An 18,356-nucleotide genomic window follows, 5' to 3' on the forward strand; every position below is an offset into this window, starting at 1 on the left:
ACGTTCCGAGACTAATGAATACAACACTCATCTATACAGCTTTTTTTTGTTGTTTTATCCGTCGTCTTGCTATAATGTCTTTCCTCTGTGTTCCAGGGCGTCCAGTCCCAGGAGCGGCACCTCTTCCTCTTCAGCGACCTTCTCCTGGTAGCCAAGGCGAGAAGTGGAGGCAACTTCAAACTTAAAGAAAAGGTAAGTTGACTCAAGCATTTTTACGCATCATGTATTCAACCTTGGAAACCAAATACTCTTCTGTACAGTTTTTATGTTACTGCGTGTGTACGCTTTGACGTCAGTAAATTTGAATGGTAAAACAATGAATAGTGTTTGTTAGTGTCATTTTTTGCAGAGGTGTTCAAAGTAGCGTCATATGAGATGATATAACTTAAGTGTTTTAAAAAAGAGCTTTGGATACTGAGCAAACCTTAGTGTATCGGAAACAGCTTTGGATGCAAGTAGGAAAAGTTCAATTTAGACATCAGGAAAACTCTGCTGGAGGCTCATAAACGTGCGAGGTGCCTGGCGGCGTTATCGACCTCGACGGCCCCGCGGGAGCTAATTATCCGCGAGTACTAAGTCGGGTCAGTACGCTAAGTGTGGGCGTTTCTTTGCAGGTGCGAGTGTCCGAGATGTGGCTCTCCTCGTGTCTGGACGACGTGGCGGAGGTGGCCAAGAGTCAGGAAACAAGCTTCGTCATGGGCTGGCCGACCACCAATGTCATCGCCTCCTTCAGGTGCGTCTTGTGGACTTGCTTTCCGTCATACCTTTCACGTGTTTATCTTTTGTTTGTTCTCTTGTTATTTATGCACATAGCATTCACTTTTTTTGTTGTTAAATGAAGTATATTAGTTTATAAGGAGCTGTAGAAAAACTCAGCCCCGCCAGACACATCCCTAGAACTACAGTAACACCGTGCCGTGACCGTGGCGTCAACACTCAGCTGCGTGACGATCTGTCAGAATAACCTGAAAGCATCGTGGACTATGCTTGGAGGGTTTTTTTTTTTTTTTTTTTTTTCAAAAATGTTTTGAATGCGACTTATTGTAACTTCCCACAAGAACGATTTTACTGACACCTTCAAATTTTTGGCCTACGTGACTAAAGAGTAGGCCGATCCCCCCCTCCACATGACCCTTTACCCCGGGCGAGGCATAAGGGGGGGGAGGGGGGATAAAGGGAAACAATACCCTACGGGACGAGTTCGGGAAAGGACCTCACCTGGAGCCTAGAGGTTGACCCAGGTCAGGGTCGCGGCTGACCTCCCCGCCGCCCCTGGCTTGGAGGTGCGGCCCACAGGTATATCTTGGAGCCTCGGGGCACCGGAGGCCTTGTCTGACGCCCCTCCCCTGTGGGCTCCGTCAATCATATATTCCGATTCCTGGAAAACATACTTAAAAGTGATCTTAATATTCTCGTCACTGTTTCACTTAGCTTTTTACCGCAGGTTCTTTAAATTCGATGTATACGGAAAAAAATATGCTCAAAACTCTGCATCACTACTGGCGCCGCGGGGTGAAGGGGGGTAAGGGGGAACGAAGCAGATCACCGATGCATCTGGTCTCCTTGCCGTTAGGACGTAAAGAAAATGTGATGCTTGGAGTGTTGTTGATAGTGTTGATTATTCTGCGCAAATGCAAATAAATAACATCTGATATGTATGAACGCTTCAAAACAACTGTGCCTGTGTGGACTTTCGGTTTCTACTCCTCCTTCCGTCAGGTGGTATGAATAGGATTAAGGAAAGAGAGGGAAGGGGCGGGGCAGCCGACCTGGGATGATCCCGGGAGACAGTTGTGAAACGCGAGAGTGGCCTGGCCTACGTGATCCTCCCTCGACCCTCCTCCTGTGGCTGTACTGGGAAATATGAACAAATACACACACATAGCACAAATACCTTTCACTTATCGGCTCGTCTCAGATCGCTTTAGAGATTAGACTGAACTATTTCCCTTGGCACTTTTACCATTATATCTTTCCTAGAGTATTCAGTCGTCAGCGTGAGAAACATATAACTTTGTAACTTGACGGTTATAGGTGTTGGTTGATACCTTTCACTTATCGGCTCGTCTCAGATCGCTTTAGAGATTAGACTGAACTATTTCCCTTGGCACTTTTACCATTATGTTTTTTTTCCTAGAGTATTCAGTCGTCAGCGTGAGAAACATATAACTTTGTAACTTGACGGTTATAGGTGTTGGTTGATACTTTTCACTTATCAAAAGCTATTCAAATCTTTTTAGGCTGAACAATTTTCTTCATACACTACTGACGCTTATACCGATATTTTTTTTTCATAGAGTATGCATTAGCCTGCGTGAGAAACATATCACTCTGTAGCCCGCTTATAATAGGTGTTGGTTAATACGTGCAGGTATACACAGACACACCTTTCTCCCACGCACCTTTCCCTCGCCTGTTAGCTTGCAGGTGTCCATGGCCGGAGGGAGAGTGTGCGGAAGGTGTGCAGAGGGGAAAGTCTGGCTGTCTCACTTTTTACTCCATTATCTATTGAGAGAGAGAGAGAGAGAGAGAGAGAGAGAGAGAGAGAGAGAGAGAGAGAGAGAGAGAGAGAGAGAGAGAGAGAAGTGGATGGAACGGTAGGCGGAGACACAGGAAAGTAGAGTTTAAGTGTCTGAAGGGGAGGCGAGGAGGATAACCGTCTGAGATGCGGAGGAGGAGGAGGAACATTCAAGAGGCTCCACCTGGCTTGCCCCTCACACCTCCGTCTCAAGCTGCTATAGACGAGGAAAGTGAAAAGATTTGAGAGAGAGAGAGAGAGAGAGAGAGAGAGAGAGAGAGAGAGAGAGAGAGAGAGAGAGAGAGTGGGGGGGTGAGGTAGGGGTGACCTAGTGGTATAAATAGGCCTCGTATACAGTAGGAAGAGGAGGCGGTGACAGGCATAACAAATAACGTGGTCAGTCGAGGTGTCTGGATGTTGACGTGTGTAATTTCTCTCTCTCTCTCTCTCTCTCTCTCTCTCTCTCTCTCTCAAGCGGGGTTAAGCTGGTTTACAGACATCACAGGTCACTGAGCCTTGTTACCGTTTCATTGTAAGCGCCTTGTTTTCCCCTTCCCTCACGCCGGTGGAGAGAGAGAGAGAGAGAGAGAGAGAGAGAGAGAGAGAGAGAGAGAGAAAGAGGAGACGAGGGGAATGGCGTCGTACCGGGGGTTCTGAGGGGCCTCCCAGCGGTGTTGTTCTTTTTCCTTCTCTTACCTTCTTTCCATTCTCCTCCTCCTCCCCTTTTTCCGCTTTCACTCCAATTCCTTTCTTCCGTGACAAACTAATACCTTCCATTGCGTTTCCTTTTCATCTTCTATTGCTCGCGTATATTAATTAGCCAAACTCTTACGGTTGCTGTATTTTCTTTTCTATTTTCTTTCACTCCCTTCCCTCCCTGTTCCCCCTTCTATTTCCGTTACTGTTTCTTTCTCCCGTGACAAACTTTTCCTTTAATGCTGTCCCTTTCATCTTCTAGTGTTCTTATCTAAATAGTTATCAAAATATGTGCGGTTATTATTTTTTATTGCCTCTAGTCGAGTTCCTCCCCTTCTTATCGCTCCTCTATTTCCGTTAGCTCTCCCTCAGTACTTCCTGCTCTCCAGTCCCAGCCTCCCCTCGCATATGTTCCTTTCCCTCTCTCTCCCTCCCTCCTGCCCTTCTCAACTGTTATTTTTGGCGGGGGTCGCGGGTCTCTGGAGGTGCCGTCGTGAGGGCGTGTGGGGAGCGTGACAGGTTAACTTATTATTGGGTGTTTTCGCCCTCGCTTTCCTCAAGGGAATACACGCTGACAGCCGACAACGAGCAGAGTTTTTGACGGATAGCTTGTCTTACGTAGGTCTTTCCTTTTTAACGGTTCAGAGGAGGAGGAAATCTTTATGCGTTACCAAAGGGGAAACATTCATGGTATCTACGTTTTTCTATACGATGACCATTGGCTAGACATCAGAAACCGAGGCTCATAATTGCTGATACAGGAACTGCTGCTTCAAGCATTGGGTTCACTGCTGACTATGGAGCCTTAAAGCGATGACGACTACGTAAGCTGTGTGTGTGTGTGTGTGTGTGTGTGTGTGTGTGTGTGTGTGTGTGTGTGTGTGTGTGTTTTGGACGTCTGCATCAGCGACGGCAACCCGGAGATGCCGTCGCTTACCTATCGAATCTCATTAAGCGCTCTATCCAGGAACCATGTATGAAGTTTCGTCTTGGAAGAGGTGAAATAGTAATAGTAGTACATAGTAGTGGTAGTGGTAGTAATAGCTTGAGAAGGACCGCTGTGGAACTTAGCTCGAGGGGGCTCCCGTAGCGAAGTGACCATCCAAAAGTGGGTTTTTATAAATTTATTCCTTCACAGCAGCGTATCCCCAATGTTACGATGTCCTTGAACGGGTTGTTTTGCGAGGAGTGTGGAGAAGGGAAAGACAAATATTTGAGCTAGCACGGAGCATTTCACCCTTTCTCAATACCTCAGACTTGGCGTTGGAAGCAAGAAGTTTGGTGTTTGGCTCTGCTTCTCAAAATTTTACTTCTGCATAAACGATGGGGATGAAATTTACAATATTCAGAGCACAGTTGTTGAAATTATACACTTTGGACCCGATATCCGTCCAGATCGCTGCTCACACTGACCCGGAAGTGGTGATGTATTTGGCCTAGGGTCGGGTGAAGAGGGGAGGGGGGCAGCGTGTGGGAAAGAACAGATACCCAACGAAGCGCATATGCTGTCTCAACCAAGTCGTGGGAAACTCAGTCTGCAGATTAAGTGATGCTGATGTAGACTGTTACAGCATCTTCCTTATTCTTTCCACCTAGTCATCCAAATCGTCCACTGATCGTCACAATATCATTAAGAGACCATTTCACTACACTTCAGTATTTGTTCGGGATGCCGTGTGAGTTCAACATAGCAAAAGAAATTGAGGCGAGAGGCTGGAAAGGTTGAGTCACGTCAGCCTCACCAGATGAGGTCCAAGGCGTGGAGAAACACAGCCTACCCTGCGGCACTAATATCGGCTGTCCCTATGAAGATGGCCGCCTGCCCCTTGCCCTCCCTTCCCTCGCTGCCTTAATCCCCGTCCCCTCCCCCACATATACAGTGGTTATAACCTTGCCAAGAGAGTTAAGTCCATGCTCCTGTTTGTGCTTCAGCAAATGTTTGTGATGAATATATGTATTTCAACGGTAATCCTCCAGAGTCACGGCGATGTTTGTAGTGTTAGGTATCAGAGGGCGGAGCGGACAAGGCATTGGGACGAGTTATAAGGTTCATCATCCCACGAGAGGTGACGGGGCAGCGGGCCGTAGTGGTGGCGTCGGCGGGGTAGGACGGGACTCCCAGAAGTAAACACGTCTAGGCTGGTGTTGTGGTGTGGCCGCGGCACACGTAAACACACATCTCAAACTGCCACCAAGCCTGCAGATGGTGGCGTGGTGTGGCTAGCATGGGGGTGAACTGTGTGGCTGGAGAAGTTACGTTGCAGTGAATTCTTAGTGGGGTTAGAACATAAACAGAATGGTTAAGGCATTATGGTGTAGGTTAATAAGGGCAGTGTTTTTGTTGTTGTTGTTATTTATATTTTTCACACTACGGTTGTGTTTGGTCCACTACAACCGCCGCCCACGTAGCAAGTGGTTGTTGGCTCCGTGCGCCCACCACCACCACCGCCCTCACTCAGCCATACCACTTGTCTTTATCTCCGCCCTCACCCTCCCTCCTTGCCAGCCTCCCCGTCACTGCCGCCACTCCGTTACCTACGCCGCCAACACAAGATAGCCTCCCTCAGATCACTTCAGAATTATACGATTTCCATCAGATCATACAAACATCTTCCATATATATTTCGACTCATCACCCTATCGTTTTATGATTTTTTGTAACAGGTATTATATCGCTTAAATTTTCTGCTAACAGATATCCAAATGTATTCCAATGCACACTGTTCCCTCGGTAGTAATTAGGCCAGCTTTTACCGTAAGGGTAGAGAATAGCAAAACTAAACAAGTTGACATCAGCATTATAAAGTACGATTATAATAGTCAGATGTCAAGAACAATAATTAGGAAATAAATTGGGAAGAAACTTTTGCATGGAGACACCACTTTTTCCTTAGATTCCAAGCTACCACTGACAGCCTCTGAAAGCGTTGGCGAGGATGGGTGAAAGGGCGCACCGTATACACGTCACTTAAGCTGTAAACTGTTGTGTGGAGAGGAGAGGGGCTGAAATTGGGCGAGGGGAGTACTAAGAAAGGACCTGGATGTAGTTAGTGTTTATGGTCGTTGTTTATCGTGTAACAGGGCTAGTATATGTAATAACAAAGGAAATAAAAATAACGAATTGTAGAAATAATATCGTAAGAATAGCAATACGAACATCTCTGTATATACTGAGTGTCAGAAGTTGTGAGAGGCGAACAACGACAGAGTTGCCTCACTGAGAGGTTGCAGTGCAGGAGTGTTGTGGTGCGAAATTATTATTGGCACAACAAGGCAAGGACACACAGACTCACTCTTCGGCGACACTCGTCTGCTCTGATCATCTTGTCAAGGTAGCAAAATCGTTCCATGTTTGCACTGTGACGAAAGCCACGTCTAATACTAACATTCACCTTCAGCTGACACAAAGGAAGTGATACTTTGTTTTCTGAAGCCACCTGTGAGCCTTCTCTGTTGACTTGGATATTTCCTTCCTCGTCGTGTAACTAATTCAAGGGGCGGGAAAGGTGGGAAGAGGTGCAGGTGAATGAGGCGCGGGGGGGAGAGAGGGAAGGGAAGGGAAGGGGGTGGTGGGGGTATTTGCCGGAGGGGCCGCCTCTCCTCTCCTCTGTCTCCATTGCTATCCTGTTTCCTTACCTCCTGTCATCCGTTCGTTATATCGTCTGAAAGCGAGATCATTGCGTCTATGCTCAAAGTAACTCTAGGAATCAACAATAGCATTTAACAGTGAGTGATGCAGCATACAATAAGTACTTCGTGTGTTTTGAAGTCGGTGAATGAACACATTTAGCCGTGGTTTTAACAAAGAAAACTGGTAGACATTACGTTCTGAAAATAAAGTAAAAATACAGGGAATACCCGGGCCCTATGATGCTATCCCTGCGTGGCGAGGCGGAATGGTTGGGCCAAAAAGGAGACAGATACGATTGGTGGTGATAGGCGAGGGCAAGGGCGAGGGTAGGGAGGCAGAGGAAGAGTGAAGAAAGGAGGGAGAGAGAAGGGAAGATGGTGGAATCCCCGCCAGCCTCTGTTTCCTGGGGTCCACCGGGTTGCCTCCCCTCCCACCGCCCCTCCCGCCGCGTCCCACACCTCGCTCCCTCCTCCACACCACAGGCCCGTCACTCCCACTCCTCTGCCCTCCCTCAAAGTTTGGTGTAATGAAGAAAGCTTGTAGGGTTGATTAACAGATCAGCTTCGCATCGGAAAGATTATTATGTGTGTGCGTAAATAACTTTTGGATCTGTGTTGAGATGACAGCATTACCCCCGGTATTGCTTTCAAAATAGAGCAGGTGAGGTGAGCTTTGTCAGCACCGGAAGGTTACGCCGCTCATGGCCTCTGGTTCATACATGTCCGCTGCTGAAGACATGCAAGGTTGGGCATAGCTGCCGGAATGCATGATGCTATGTCTGAGCGGTGGTATGACAGGTCAGCAGAGGTCAGACCCGGGAGCGAGTCATCACAATGAACTTTGCCCGCGGGTGTTCAGTGGTCAGCAGGTCAAGTGGTCACACACGTTTATTCATAGCAATATTCCTCATACATTATCGTATGAATAAGCCAGCAGCAGTCTCAAGATACAGTTGAAGGAGTTAAATATCTGCTTTCAGTGTACAAAACTGATTAAATTTAAACTGTAAGAATTATTAGTATGTAAATGAAAATGAATGAAAAATATTAGGAATAGGACACCTTGCCAGGGCAGAGCAGCCCACCCCCGCGGGCGGCGGGGCGCGGGCGCGCGGCAGCTCCATCGCATCGAGTCGAGTCAGTGGAGTCCATACCTTCGGAGCGAGAGGATACGGTGCCCGTGCTCCGCCGACCCACTGGGAGCGGATGCTGCCTCTACCTGAGTGGGCTGTGTTCCCTGACCCAGACCCGCGGTGCTGCCCGAGATCACCGAGCCAGCGCCGGAAAGTACTCTGCTGATATTCACCAAGAAATTTAGCGATGCTGTAGCCTGCAATGTGGGCATGATGACGTGTGGTGACAGTATAGTGCGCCGGGGACGGACGGTGGGCTGTGGGGTTCCTCTGCTGTGCCTCGGAGGCTCGGACTCTCCTGCTGTGCGCCGCCGTGTGTCCGTCCCCTACCAGGTAAAGGAGACTCTTGGAAGTGAACAACTGGTCTACGTGAAGAAACAACCTTTGGACTCTAAGGGACGAGTTAAAGGTCTGGCGTTCCGAAGAGCCTCCGCACGACAAGGCCGAGGCTCAGGGAAGACGTCTTCCTTGAGGCGTGCCCACAGTGAACTCATTTCAATTCGACCGGAAATCGTACTCGTACCTGAACTTGTAAATTCTGCTGGTGGGCGGTCCGTGCGTTCCGGAGGTTGTGAGGGCAGTGATCCTCTGTATGATGTGCCCGTGCCCCGCGTGGCCAAGGTTACTCGCCTGAGGCGTTCCTCCAGTGTGAGCAGCGCGTCGCGGGATGTGTCTGGTAGCAGGGGCAGGGCTCGCAGCAACACCCTGCACTCGGCGGCTTATGGCCAGGCAGGGGAAAGAAAGACGAAGATCAAGTGTAAAGAAACCTCTCCCTCCCACAGCTGTGTAGCAACTAAAGACTTGTGGTATAACAAGCTGTGCCAGGTGATCACCGAGGAGCGAGACAAGGAGCCGCCCTCCACCACCATTCAAGTCACCTACTACGACCCCATCAACAGCATCGACTTCGTAAGTGTCGCCACATTAACTGTACCTAATTGTATCTGTAGTTTTTTGTATGTGTTCAGAGAGAGAGAGAGAGAGAGAGTTGGATTTCCTTGCTCTACAAATACATCATCAAATTAATAAGAAGCGTCAACTTCTTTTTTTCTCTTAGAAGTATGTAAAAATCGCGCGCGTGTGTGTGTGTGTGTGTGTGTGTGTGTGTATACTGGCTGATAAAAGATAGTAAATTTGTCTCTTCAATAGCGGGGGTGTTATATTTTAGATTTTTCTCCCTGTCGTGGTACTGTTCCACCATGCTTATTTACTCTCACTCAGATATCGTTTACAGCTGTCTATGCACCTAAGAATAACAGTAATTTTCAAAGGAGAGTTCTGACACACATATCTTGCACGTCAGTTACATACATTGGTAGCAGCTCTTTTTTTGTGGTGGGTATGATTAAACATACTCTTAAAAGGTAGACAGCACTTCTTGACGTGCATAATTTCTCTCTCAGAGCAAGACCGTGAGCATCGGCTCCACCACTACTGCCCAAGAATGCGTCGCGCTCACCCTCGACCACTTGGAAATGGGCGGCGCCGACACATCACAGTTCCAGCTCTGGGTCAAAACTGGGATGGACGACTCACCCTATCCTCTCATCGGCCACGAGTTTCCGTATGCCATCAAGATGAACTGTGTGCGGGACCTGCTGCAGGACTGTGACGCAGAGCAGTGCAACAACCTGTACAATGCTGAGCTGGTCACTCGCTGCCAGTTCATCTTGCGGCAGGCACGGAAGCTCTCCTTTGGTTCTCCAGAGGGTATGAAGAAAGTCTCGAAGAAGGCCCGCAAGTCACCCATCAGGATTCACCGGGTCTTCAAGAGAGCCAACAGCAAGGGAGAGTCTCTGGACGGCAGTGTCAGCTCCTGCACCGGCGCCCTGTACGGCCAGTCGCTGAAGAAGCTGGTCGAGGCTGACAACATGCTGCCAAAACCCGTCATGGTGAGAAACACTTATTTTCTCATGCACTCACTGTTAAGAGCCATTTTTTTCAAAGATAACACATAACTGTACCTCTTTTTGATTGACGTAAGTGACTTAGTACATTCATCCATAATATTGCAAAGTACTTATATTGTCACTCAGAGATTGTTAATAATAGTTCGGCTAATAATAATAAATAATAATAATAATACTGGTCTAAGCCTCTGCACCTCCAGCCACGGCTTCCCCTTCATAACACATCAGTCCAGTGCATTCATAGCACATTGCCACCCTTAATTGATACCCATTTTCACACATTATTATTATTATTATTATAAATTATTATTATTATTATAAATTATTATTATTATTATTATTATTATTATTATTATTGTTGTTATTTCTATGCTCAGTTTCATGAAGTTTCCTAATGTTGCCTCACAGAAGTCATAGTTTTTCCAATCATCCTCTTCAAGGCACGTAAATCTAACTTTTTGTGCAGGGCACATAAATCTTAATTTTATGGAAGGTTGAGGGGAATAAAGTATAGATATGCAGATAAATTTTCAAGCCTCCATCATGAACTACTTTGTTTAGTAATTAATTTATTACAAGAAGAAATTAAAAAAAATAATTGATTTTTGGGTGATCTTGAAAGTTAAAAAAATTATTCTGTAGAATGTATTTGTATTCATGCATTCCCAATTCCTTACTTTGTCATTGCCTTTGCAGGACATGCTGACTCAGTTGTTCCTGAAGGGGCCCTTCACCGTCGGGATCTTCCGCAAGTCTGCCAACGCTCGATTGGTGCGGGAGCTGAGGGAAAAGCTGGACTCAAACGATGCAGATGGACACGTTGACCTGGAGAACATCCACATCACAGCAGTGGCATCACTTCTCAAAGACTTCCTGCGGTCCATGCCCGACTGTCTACTGATAGCTGACTTCTATGAAGAGTGGCTTGAGCTTTCCCTTATCAGTGGATTGAGAGAGCGCATCTCACACACTTTGTTGCTGTGTTCTCGCCTCCCTCGTGCTCACCTCCTCCTCCTTCAGCACTTCCTGTGTGTTCTGCATCACATTACACGCCGAGCATCTGAAAACATGATGTCTGCCTCTAACCTGGCAGTGTGTGTGGGACCATCTATCTTGTGGCCTTCTTCCCCAACCCTTGCACTCAGTCCAGAGGCCTCCAAGCAAGTGCCAGCAGTAGTTGAGTTTCTCATTGAACGGTGTGGTGATATATTTGGTAAAGACATTCTTCATTTACTGGGTGAGCCCCCAGAAAGGGATCCTATGAGGCAAGACAGTGGAGCAGAGGAATCAGACAGTTTGCACAGCCTCCACAGTGGCCACAGCCTCCACAGCTCGGGTGGCATGAGGAGGGACGACAGCAGCATTGACTCATTAGAACGAGAACTTATTCAAGAAGGTGAACTCTCTCCATTGCCTCGTAAGGACAAAATGTCCCTAACAAATCTGAGCCGTGATTCAGGGCTGACAATGAGTGATTCGCAGTTGTATACTCCTGATGAAGAAGAGAGTGAATCCACCAGCTCTGGACATTCAGGGGCAGACAAAAGTGTCAGTAACTACAGCAGTGGTGGCCATTCTGAACGATCCGGTGAACGCTTCCAACACTACACAGCTCCGAATAACCCTAATGCAATATATGCTTCTGTATATCGCCGACCTGACAAGACACCAGTAGGATATGATGATCCAGAAAACTACTATGCTGCCCCTAGTAGGGAGCATGCTAGGATACAGATTACTTATTCTACCCCAGGTTATTCCCATGGTGGCTCGGGTCAAGGGAAAGAATACACCAGAGTGTACCAAAGCCGGCAGGACCGCATGAGTGATGTCTACAGGAAAGGTCAGGAGGAAGACTCTATATACAGTGTTCCCCCAGGTGCTGCAGGCACCATGATCAACCCTCCACCCTTTGTTGTCAACTCCAACTTCCAGCGTCATGATTGGATGCGGCGGCGATCAAATCTACGCAAGGTGTCACGATCAAGCAGTGGTGATGGGAGCCTGGTGAGGTCAAACTCAGAAGAGTCTCTTCTAAATAAATATAATGGCCTGGAGTATGGCATATCCTTAGGTCCCAGTAGCGTGGGCAACAAGCGACCGGCACAACATGCGAAAGGTCGGGCCCCACCGCCCCCTCCTGATGAAGATGAGGACATGGGTGGAGGTCGGGAGTCCCCAATTCGAAGATCAAAATCTGCTCACTACTTAACAGAACCTTCCCGGGATGAGCGTTTGGGACGCTCTCCAGACAACACCCCAGCTGTGTCCCGCTCTTCCTCTCACGATGCTGTTTCCTGGCAGCGCTCCCGGTCTACACCCCAAATACATGATGAGGCGGACCGCTCCTATGACTCATCTACCTTGAGTGATGATGATTCAACACCACATGTCTCAAGATCAAACTCAAGAGGAAAAGAATACGGTGGAGGAGGTCTTAATGCTTGGGATGGGGAAGCTGTTTATGGCACTGAGCATACTCCCTCTGACTCTGGCGAGTCTCATAACTCCCGTAACTCCTCCTTCAAAAGTGAGAGGACGGGAAGCATGTGTACAGTTGTATCTGCTGGCAGCACCTCCACTCTTGCCTCCAACCCCCCATCCTATGAAGAGGCTCTCACCCGACGTTCCCTTATGTATCGTGGAGGACAACAGCAACCGCCGATGCAAGGGTCTCCTTCAGGAAGAGAAGGTCACTTCAATGAATATGCCATACGTGAGGAAAAGATAAAGTCTGCAAGAGCCAAGCAACTATATGAAGAGTCACTAAGAATATACCAAGAAGAGAACACATACCCCGGGGACTTGGTACGTGCCTCCCCTGCTCAGGCGGAAGACAGTGATGAGTATGAGAGACCACCACCACTACCACCCAAGTCCGAGCCACCACCTCTGCCCCCTAAACAGAGAGGAAGCCGCAGAGTGAGTGATGGACTTGGGCGACTCAAACACTTGCCTCCTGTTCATGTTGAAACCCACGCTCGCAAATCCCGGTCAGTTTCTTCCTTACCCACGTCTTATGGATGTGACCCACCCTACCACAAAACAATCATATACACAGATGACAGCCCCCCCTCACTGCCCCCAAAAGAACGTACTGTAATTGAAATTGAGTCTGCTTATTCCCAAGTACCAGAGTCACGAGTGAGGCAGACAACCAGCAGAGCCGTGTCTCCTCCCAGAGTGGAGAAAAAAAGCATTGAAACACAAACAGATGATTATGACTTGGATGATGATGTCAAGGATGAAGGTATTCAGACATCAGGCTCATGGGCACAAGATTCACATGTGACCTCCGTCTCTGTCCCCGATACTAATGCACATAACGAAAAGAGACGTAGCAGAGCACGAAGAAGAGACTCCTCAACATCTCATCGCAGCAAGAGTGTCCCCTCCCGAGACTCTTGTCCTGTGCAGCAGCCTGAGTCTGATGGTGGGGAGGAGGAAGAATGGGATTATCACACCACTCCTTCCCTGCAAGATTTTTCAGGCCATGCAGCACTCAGAGACCTTCGGCAGCTGGACCCTGACATAAGGCAAGAAATCAGCTGGTCAGTGTCGCAGCTGAGAGCAATCTTCGGAGAAACCTTGAAGGGAGCAAAAGTTCATCCTCCTCCTTACCGCCCCCCACCTTCAGCCCACCGCGCCCCGATTACCTCCTATCACCTTGGGGCGGGAGATTCCTTTACCTCAAGAAAGTCACGTCCTCACTCGAGCTATGGCGAAGAGTCTTACGTCTAGTGGGGAGGGTCCTTCAGCCTCATATCTGCCCACCGCGCTTTATTCCCTCAGCGGCCACACTACCTGCCTTCATTGCCGCCACTAACACTGCAGACTCTCTGTTAGATTACTCCTCTAACGTACTAAATGCTCAAGATGATCATAAGCTTTTGTAAGTATGTGTATATATATATTTTGTACAGAGTTACACTCGCTAAGTCATAAAAGTAAGGCCTCATATGATTATCATATCGGAGGGGTGGAGTAAATGGAGGAGTCTGGCAACAAACATTTCCATTCGCTCCTCTCTGTCTCCAGTCCACGTCACCAAACCTTTTGTAAAATATTAATACTAACTATACTATTATTGTTTATATGTTGTTAATAAAATCGGAGATATATGTGAAAGCCTGTTTTGTGTTACCTGGTCCCTTGTCACACACACACACACGCACGCACTAACAACAGTTGAAGTCAAGAGAGCTCGTACAAGACGTGGTAGTTAGGTTCATATCAACGCTGACCATGCAAGTGATCTAAAGTATTGCAAGAACGATAGTTGCTGCTGTGAGATGGGCAGGTAAGCTTTGAATTGTCGGAGCCCCGAAGATATAGTCACACATTGTTGCCAAAGCATAATTAAAGTGTTCATTGATTGTTATTCTCCACGAAGGAAGGAATAACTGGATCGGTGCTTCGATACAATACAGCAGGCTCCTAGGATTCCTACAATTAAAACCACTTATTTAAACGAAACATTGTGAAGTAGAAAGCACTCACCATTATCACAAATCATCATATATGTGTTAGGGCTACTGGTATGAAGGTTATACGGTGTATAAAACAAAAGGTTCATGACGTTAATATAAAGTCGAGCCTGCGCCTCACTCATGGTTCAGCGGCGTTCGAAACTCTTATCTCCCGGCTCGTCACTCACTCCACCGCAGCACCAGCATTGCAGTCGCAAATAAAGGCTTGAGGGCATCTTTCTTCTCTATGTGAGTAATGCGTAAATACGAGGTAAGTAGGACAAGGAACACATACTAGAGTTACTCAATTAGCTGCCTGTGAAGACGAAACATAACGTCTTATTTAGAACTTCGATCGCTGCCTCAATCAATGGTCAAAGAAAACTCATGTGGTATACAGTTATCTATTTTAGCTACAGATTATATCAATATTTCTGCATTAAGTTCCGGTGTTGATATGTGACACTGCATGCTAAAAAGAGTTCCATACAACGGAAGTGTGAAGCATGTAATAAGAACTAAGGACCCTCAAGTAATTGAAGTAGGTGATTCACACTGGCCACTGGAGGACAAAAAGATGAGGTGAGACAGGAAAGCTGTAACTTTCACTAGAATCCAACACACAATAGCCGTAGTATGTCGCACTGCCCTTACTAAGGCAGATGCAGCTATTGCCCATGTCAGGCATGTGAAGATAGATGTCGGGATGCTGAATACTACCATGTTATTTTCCCTTCTCTGCTAATTAGGCCTACAAACGGGTATAAACTAAGCAGGTAAGAAAGATGAAAATGAAGAAGAAAGAACAGAGGAAAGGAAGTTGTTAAAAACGTACGTATGTAAAGAAAATATGGTGACTAGTTAAAGAAATATGAAATATAGAAGAGCAAGAGTGAAACAACGAAAGAAAGGGAAATTAAAGCAATAGAATAATTAAATACTCATATAATTACGATATGTCACGTCGTATAAGAAGGCACCGTCTAAGATCTTGGCCCTTGAAACAGGCCACACCCTTGGAGTAGCGGAAATTTCTTTGAGCTGACAGTAATCTCGGCACCTCAGGAAAACTTGGCACCAATAATTAATGCATAAATGGTGCCCTCTAATAAAGACGTCATGCGATTTTGGAGGAGGAGGTGTAGAAAAAAAATGTTGCGCCCTTACAGTAGCTCTTTTTTTTCCTTATTTTTAATGGAGGTTCGTTAAAAAAAAAAAAGTGTTCCGTAGGTGCGGCATTCCATCCTCAACAAAGACCTACAGTGGTTACCCAGAGTCACGAAGGCTAATTTGAGTTGGAGGGGTGATCTCTTCCGAGCCCGCGTCCGAACACAGTGCATGGAAGTGAATGTCATTTAAATAAGGAACCACAGGCTGTCCGAGTCCTGCAGCACAGTAAAGGCTTGTATTTCAAAGCCTTGTACCGAATAACGTGTGTGACATGATATATGAAACGATAGAGTATACGGTATTAGAATATGGTAAGTATGGCAGAGACAGACAGAATGGAGAGGATGAAAGCAATCTTGACTGAAACGGAATGTTAAATGAATGTAGTTGAGAGAGAAAAAAAAAAGATTGCTGCATGCATGATGTCTATAATGAATGACATTGTTTGCTGGACATCACTCTCCATTTCAGGAGCTGATGATAGAGGCATGGCTCTAAGCCGGTCACCTGCAGAATTATGATAAAGATCATAAGTAATAATTCTGAAAAAAACAACAACTTACATGTAATTCCAAAACGCGACTTTTTACGCTCCTAGTCCTTTCCGACCCTTCTCTCAGATACTTTCAGTAATCAACAGAAAGAAATTAAAGGTGTAACCTCGCTACATATAATTCACGATCATTGACTGATTGCTGGTTTACTGTTGAAAAGATACACAGCAAAGGAAAAAGGAGGATCATGCCATCCCGACCACCAGGCAATACATATTGTGATTTGCAGTGATACAAGAAACATGTGCACAATATATATATATATATATATATATATATATATATATATATATATATATATATATATATATATATATATATATATATATATATATATATATATATATATGCATATGCAGTGGAAGAAATGATAAGATTAGTAATGTTATAATAGAACACAGGAACACAAAGGAAGAAAGTGCATGAAACTAATGAAGTTAATAATAAGTAACTTCCAAGATTGGCATACTGACAGAGGTGAAACATGCCGTCTCGACCCCCAGTGAATACAAATCTACAATTCTTGACATATCCGCAGGTAGCACGATGGAACTTAACGGGTACAATGGTAGGTGAAAAGCGCTATAATAAAAATAAATACTAGCTGCGTTGAGATCAAGGGGGCAGACTCAAGAACTACAATCTAGGGGAAAATACACGTTACTTTCTTAAAATACATGAGACAACATTATTGTCAATGTACCAGCTCACCAGCTCAGGCAGGTACCAGTGGCCCTGTGGGCGGTAATCGCTAAGAGAAGGACATTGCAAATTTGCAATACATAATGATGGAGCGTGTGACCGCCTGGCCGAGCACACAAACAGCTAGGTGCATTGGAAGCCCCACTGACCTCACAGTAATACCTATAACCCAGCCTCAGACGCATCACCACAAGATCATAGGATGCACTGTGTCTGCCATAAGTGTGGGTACAGAAATTCGATACCCGGACATGGTGAATGCTGGAGGCACTGCCGCCATGACAGCATAAGGAAAGCTGAAAGGTGACAGATGCACCTGTTCTCTTGCAGTACTTCATTGGTGAGCAACCCATTTGACAACCACAAAGATCTTGGGGTCAGGATTGATTCTTCTCTCAAGTTTCATCTTCATCCGAGAGAGATTGCAGACAGAGCTACTGGCATAAGCTATAGTATTCTTAAGGAAACTATTTGTAGAACTCCCGATTTTATGAGAGCGGTTTTTATTTCACATACTAGGCCAATCCTCGACTACACTTCTGTGGTGTGGTTTACTGGATATTTGGGTGATGTAAGACTACTGGAAGCTGTTCAGAGAAACATGGAAACATGGAAATGCAGGCAACAGAAAGCCTATTGGCTCATTACGAGGTTACCCGCTTGAGTGATTTAATCTGCTCGACCGCCACTTGGGGCTTGAGGAGCAGATGAAAGCACCTCGATATTGAGGAGCAGATGAAAGCACCTCGTTATTCAGTTAACTCCCGACGCAGCGAAATGACGGTCGATTCTATATTTGAAGAAGTTGATGGTATTCGCATTTACCACTTCTGAGGGAAGATTATTCCAGTGGCGGATGACTCGGTTTGAAAATAAACTCCTTCCAATGTCTGTGTTACATCGACTCGACTAAATGGATAAACCGTTATTTCTAGTTCTTGAGTTGGTTTGCAGTTCAAAGAATTTGGAGTAATCGACATTATTGAACTTTTTCAGGTACTTGAAGACTTGAATCATATCCCCTCGTAGGTGTCTTTTCTCCAATGTAAAGAGATTGAGTCGCTTGAGTCGTTCCTCGTACGGTTGAGCAGGTTGGCATTAATCTTCGTGGCGCGTCGTTGAATTCTTTCCAGTAAAGCAATGTCCTTTCTGTAATTAGGAGACCAGAGAGCTGATCTTATTATGGTGTTTAACATTTTAAAAGGACTTTGTCCTAATTAATCTTGAACATTTGCTGACGAGAAATCGCAATAGGGACACTAGAGGTCACTCCTATATGCTTAACACTGATGTGAGAGAGCCCGCTTCTTCTCATTGAGTAATTAACATTTGGAACAGCTTGCCGGATTTTGTTGTTTCTGTCATCTCTGTGAATTCCTTCAAGCACCAGCTGGGCAAACATCTTGGTCAGATCTTATACGAATTTGATTAATGTGCCACGTGGTTTGGTTGTTCTTTGGGTGTTTTGTTTGGATTGTTGTTATTGACTGGGTATTGAAAATTAGTAGTTGTCCGTGACATCTCGTGATGTCATGTTAGCCAACCATATGACCATCTTAATGAAAATCATTAGG

The 18,356-nt window shown here is 46.1% G+C and overlaps 1 protein-coding gene across 6 annotated transcripts in view; it reads left to right on the forward strand.

The window, feature by feature from the left end:
* LOC127007108 (uncharacterized) overlaps positions 1-14,015 on the forward strand; it is a 115,098-nt gene extending 101,083 nt beyond the window's left edge. For all 6 annotated transcript variants that reach the window (XM_050877720.1, XM_050877724.1, XM_050877722.1 and 3 more), the window contains 5 exons: positions 97-192; positions 615-733; positions 8,760-8,886; positions 9,381-9,869; positions 10,584-14,015. In XM_050877720.1, coding sequence (XP_050733677.1) covers positions 97-192; positions 615-733; positions 8,760-8,886; positions 9,381-9,869; positions 10,584-13,628 — 3,876 coding nt within the window. In that variant the 3' untranslated portion in view covers positions 13,629-14,015. The remainder of the gene's footprint in view (positions 1-96; positions 193-614; positions 734-8,759; positions 8,887-9,380; positions 9,870-10,583) is intronic.
* Positions 14,016-18,356: the final 4,341 nt, after the last annotated feature.

This window comes from Eriocheir sinensis, chromosome 34 (genome assembly GCF_024679095.1).
Source record: "Eriocheir sinensis breed Jianghai 21 chromosome 34, ASM2467909v1, whole genome shotgun sequence".
NCBI classification, from domain to species: Eukaryota; Metazoa; Arthropoda; class Malacostraca; order Decapoda; family Varunidae; genus Eriocheir; species Eriocheir sinensis.